This window comes from Benincasa hispida, chromosome 3, assembly GCF_027475165.1.
Source record: "Benincasa hispida cultivar pf3 chromosome 3, pf3_genome.v1.1, whole genome shotgun sequence".
Lineage (NCBI taxonomy): Eukaryota > Viridiplantae > Streptophyta > Magnoliopsida > Cucurbitales > Cucurbitaceae > Benincasa > Benincasa hispida.
The window spans coordinates 37,407,873-37,413,003 of record NC_143480.1 but is presented as its reverse complement, the minus strand read 5'-3'; the positions used below and the strand labels follow the sequence as shown (position 1 = coordinate 37,413,003).

Genomic DNA, 5,131 nt, shown 5'->3' with positions numbered 1-5,131 from the left:
TAGGGTCATTAATTCCATTTATTGAATCATCATACAAAATGAGTGGTTAACACACCATTTCATCTACACATTTGATGCTATGACCTTTTGACATAAAGTAACAAAAACTCTATATCACATTGTGACTACTTCAGCTAAAAGCTCATTTAACATCAACATTTCAATTTCCTTACCTATCACATCAATTTCATCTCCTAAATCCTGCCATTCTGACTCCTCCTCTACTACATCATTTTTAACTATTTGGGTGTCAAGAAACTTACAGAGTTTGTTTTGGAGCTCATTCTTCATCATCCACTTCCTGGCAAGCTTTGTTTTTGAAGGCCTTCTCACCCATGGCTGGGGGTCGATGAACTGTTGCCCGATCGTCAAGATTCCAGAGTTTATGCGGTCGAAAAGCAGTCTCCGATCGGACCGTGTCATTGAGGAAGCTAAGCTGTGCTTTTCTTCAAGCTGCTCAAACATCTTTGGATCGATGGGGCAATCGGAGGTGTGCAGGGTTGCTAATAAGGCACCTGCTTTGGCATTATCATTAAGGCCTGCATTGTTCAAGATGTCAAGTAAATAAGAGAATTCCCAGCTATCATTTGTTCTGAGCAGAACCCCCTCCTCATCCGGTAGTTCAGAAGCTAATTCTGTTGCATCTTCGTCGCTGGATACGAGCATTGGTCGCTCAGTGAATGCTTCGGATTCAAACTTGAGTAGCTGAAGCTGCATTCGAAGGCCTGGAATCAATATGGGGAGACTAAGTTAGAAGGCTTTAAAAGAATAGCAGAGGAATGAAGATTCTTGTTGAAATCAAATTTCTCAGGCCATGGAAGATGATAAAGAAACTCCCTAGAATATCATCATATTATAGAATTCAAGAGGGACGATTTTGGCTCGATTTTTAATGGGATAATATGTTTACAGAAATAAAAATGACATTCAATATCAGCCGTTAAGATACAAAAGGATAAGAGACTGTCCCTGCCCCCATCCAAAAAAAAAGGACAAATAAATACAATGTAAATAGCAACTACCTTGGAGGTCTGCACTGACACTCTCAAAACATTCAGAACATGAGGAGAGATCATCACCAAAAGCAGGTTCCAGAACTGAAACTGGACTTGGTTGATCAGCCTCCTTCGAGCTAGCAGGAGATTCAAGCGCAGGTACAGATTTGTGCAAAGGCGCTGGACTTTCTACAGATGCCCCTTCCTGCAAAATCATAAAACATTCAGAACTGGAAAAGCCATCAAAATGCTTAGATAACATCTAGACTTGGTGGTCAATCAAGTAGAATATCCCATAAATGAGAACTATTTAAAAATGAAGCAACTGCAACTTGCAAGCTTACAACAAAATATATTTGAGAACTACCAGAGTGATAAACCATTTACTTATAATTTCACATTTAATCACATAAAAAGGGAGATTGCATGCCAGCCAGCAAGTAACAGTGTTATTAATTTATATGCTAAAAGCATTAAAGATCAGCTACAGAAGTAAAGACAAACCTCTTGTATTACATTGTCTTGGTGGTCAACATAAGAATTTCCAACTCTTGATATGTACTCCGACGTCTCCAACTCCAAATGATCAGGTGTTTCAGGAAACGTCATTGTGCAGGCATCTCCATCATCCTCAACACTTTGAGAAATTGGACTTCTATCCACATAGGAACAGGAGGCCTCAAACTCTGTAGAAGCCATTTTAGATGAACTATTGTCAAGAGAGCAAGTGTTCATGCTAATCGGGTTTCCTGGGGTTTGCATTAGCATGTCATTGCTGTCCCTGAATGAGGATGTCGGTTTTTGGCATGGTAGCCGTTCCCTCTGATCAAAATTAACTTTCACAGCCTTATTATTTTCCTGTTTACGCTCTCTTGAGATTAGATGCTGCTTGTGAGATCGGTGCATTATTTTAGGGCTTCCAAAGCCAATTGATGAAGCAGGAAGAGATCTCGACCTGGTTAATTTGCTACATTCATCTTTCCAGCCATCATTGCTACTTATGCCTAAAGGTTCAACCTCCTTATCAGGTTGCACATCATTAGAGAATTTATCTGGGAACCCCTTTGTAATTTGTGCATACGAATCTGCAAGTGTAGCTTCCTTAGCATTGGCAGCTAGCATGTCCGCCAGGGTGCTGCCTCTACCAACTCCCTTATCCTCAGAGTTCCGAGAGGATCTCCACCTAGCAGTGAGTCGTTTCTTTGCCTCCCTACTGATGGATGATTCTTTATGACGTGAAGATGATTGCCGATATCCCATATTCAAGTTGGACGAACTTTTTATATTCACAGTCCTCACCACTGGTTCTTCTGCAGATTCATTTCCGGACAAGCTGCAAGAACTCTGGTCCCCAGCATATCCTTGGAAACTGGAGCATGTTATATTCATTGGGGGCGTACTAACTTCATTTCTCATCTGCCTGGTTTTCCCATTAGGAATCTCTTTAGATTCTTTGTAACTACGCCTAGATACAACTTTCTTATCTAGAGAGTCCTTTTTCCCCCTAAATTCCTTGTTTGTCCTTTCAACAGTTTTTAACTCACCAAGATCTGAACATTCTTGAAAGGAATGAGATTGGTAAACAATATTTCTAGCATTTTGCACTTTGCCAATATTGGGTTTGAGAACAACAATTCTTGTGGGAAGATGGTCTAGTTCATCATTTCTTTCCAAAATTTTAGAAGACTTTGTAGAATGAGCGGAAAATGAACTATCTGAGTAGCTGGAATGTCCACCCCGTTGATTGTGATTTGATTTACTACTATTCTTTGGAGGTGTTCCCCAATCTGGGTTGCCCCGAAACCCAGGGTAGTCACACTTCCTGTTGTCCAATGATTCAATAGCAGGTAAGCAACCCCGACTAGAACAGGAGCCGGCATCTTGCAAATCATGCAGATGCCTAGTGAACAATGATCCTGGTTGATGTAGAAATTTCAGTAGAAGATCTCGGTTTGACTCTAATGCATCAAGTGCATCATGAAATTCCCTTGAATCTTGCGACTTCTCATCAGTTGATAAACGCTTAGCATCCAAGAACTTGTGCCGAATGAATGCCATTTCTGATTCAGTCACCACAAAATTTGGGGTTCGTTGATCTGGGTTTCTACTCTGCCCTGTCTTTGACGTTTCCAAAACCTCAAAGACGTCCTTAAATTCTTGTTGATCCTTTGAGCTTCTCCGAGTCATTTGACCATCAAAATATGTGCCCCTCCTTCCCACCTTCTCCTTTGATATACACCTCGGTGAAGAGCCCTCTGATGGACATTTTTGTCGATTATAAGCACACCTCGTAGAAGGCATGCCATCAAGCCCCATCAATTTGGCAATAACGCCAGGTGACCTCTTTTTTATTTCAGTTTCTTTCAACATTTCATCTGCTAATAATTTCTTCACTGGAGCTCCAAAAGAGCCTTTAGAAGATCGCCACCCCAGCTCACGAGTGAACTATAAGAATAATTTTACATACCATTGTAATTATTTGCATCTCTCTAATATAAAAACATAATAAGCTACAAAAAACATGAATAAAACTTGCATACCGAGTCTTCTTCTGTAACACCACTACTGCACGAAGTGGAATCAGAGCCCATCGTTGGTAAGTTTCTCTGTTTCTCATTCTTACTATTTCCTGTAACTTAATCCTACAAATTTTAAGGTACAAATTCTATAGCAGAGGGAACAAAGTTCAACATAGCAGGAACTTTCAATAACAGAGACGCATAGTTGATTTGAACAACCAAGACCTACAGTCCAGTAGTTGGATGTCACAAAAAGAGCTATGACGATTTAAGCGAACGCTAGAGGAGAGCATTTATTTGGAAAAATTGCATCTAGGCGTGTCAAACTATCAAAACGGATGAAAGAAAAAAGAAGGAAAGATAAAACTCGTGTTCTTGAAAGATACAAAACATAATTGGAAAACGCCAAACCGAAAGAAACTGAAGCAATGATGAAGAGCACCGATTATACACATACAATTATAGAAAGTCATAAAGCAACTACAGAATTTACTTTAACGAAACAATAGGCGGTAATCTAGCAAAGAAATCAACAAATTGCATCATATTTACTCCACAACAACCAAAAAGTAAGTCTCCATCATGTTCCCGTTCTTCATTCATCCAACGATCTACTGACATCAATCTTTAAAACTACAAATCTTCTTCAACAGAAAAAAATACCAAAACAATAAAGGAAAAAAAAAAAAAAAACAAAGCCAAATTTAACAACTAAATCTCATAGTTTCTTGATTTCCGCTCTTTCTTGTCAACCAAACACAAATCTACCCTTCACTGAGTACCGCTAACAAAATGGAAACAAATTTCAAGCACTGATTGGCCAGGAACTAAGTAAAAACAAACACAAACAAGTACTTCTCGTTCTAATGAAAAGAGTTTCTCGAACATCCGAAGTAAGTGCAAAAGAGAGAGAGAGAGAGAGAAAGAAATGAGGAAAAACTAACCTGCTCGTAGTGGCAACCGTTCAATGGAGCTCCGATCAACGTTGTAGTGGCTGTGGCGAATCATCTCCGAGGAAGTTTCATGAAAATGAAGGAAAGAATTGAAGGAAGTAAAGCTATAGAGCGGAGAAAACGGGGAAACGAGGAGGAAATCACGGAGAAGAAGATGAAGATGAAGATGGTGGTGAATGTGTAGAGAGAAAGAATCTTTCGGAGGGTTTTTTTTTGGTCAGAAAAATTGAATAGGGATCCGTTGTAACTGCCGAAGGAGAGTGGAAGCGGTGAAAATGGTGTGAGTATTGTGAGAGAGAGAGAGAGGGGAATAAGGCGCGTGAGGAGAGAGAAAGAAGAGAGAGAGAGAGAGGTGGCTGACTTTATATTTTTTGAACTTTCAAAAAGGACTGATATCATATAATACGAAAGGAGGTTCACCATCTTCGCGGGCAACTTGAAGGTACATATGCTGTAGTCCACGTGGCATTAACTTACCAATTTTTTTTTTCTTTTTTTATAAGGAGGATTGCAAATATAGTAATAAGTCTAATATATTAATCATAACACACTGTAAAGGAAATTTATAAATATAGCACACTTTAAACCTAGTTTTCAAACTCTATTAGCGATGGACTATATGATTAATAAAAGTCTATCACACATAAACTTTACTATGTTCATA

The 5,131-nt window shown here is 39.3% G+C and overlaps 1 protein-coding gene across 4 annotated transcripts; it reads right to left on the bottom strand.

The window, feature by feature from the left end:
- LOC120074655 (uncharacterized) lies at positions 1-4,840 on the bottom strand. 4 transcript variants are annotated; one of them, XM_039027848.2, is made up of 5 exons: positions 4,459-4,840; positions 3,536-3,630; positions 1,500-3,440; positions 1,023-1,200; positions 1-725 (listed from the first exon to the last, which is right to left on the bottom strand). In XM_039027848.2, exons 1-5 carry the CDS (start codon positions 4,520-4,522, stop codon positions 115-117), a joined length of 2,889 nt encoding a protein of 962 aa, XP_038883776.1. In that variant the 5' UTR covers positions 4,523-4,840; the 3' UTR covers positions 1-114. The 4 variants fall into 4 exon arrangements, with proteins under 4 accessions (XP_038883776.1, XP_038883777.1, XP_038883779.1 ...); XM_039027849.2 differs by having other exon boundaries at positions 3,536-3,624; XM_039027851.2 differs by having other exon boundaries at positions 3,536-3,739; positions 4,459-4,835.
- Between the last annotated feature and the right edge of the window lie 291 nt (positions 4,841-5,131).

Excerpts from the sequence above, each read along its gene's own strand:
- LOC120074655 (XM_039027848.2), bottom strand. The coding sequence starts at position 4,522 with ATGATTCGCCACAGCCACTACAACGTTGATCGGAGCTCCATTGAACGG. Across the intron at positions 3,441-3,535 it reads GTGTTACAGAAGAAGACTCG|TTCACTCGTGAGCTGGGGTG; the intron begins GTATGCAAGTTT and ends TTATTCTTATAG. Across the intron at positions 1,201-1,499 it reads AAGACAATGTAATACAAGAG|GAAGGGGCATCTGTAGAAAG; the intron begins GTTTGTCTTTAC and ends ATGATTTTGCAG.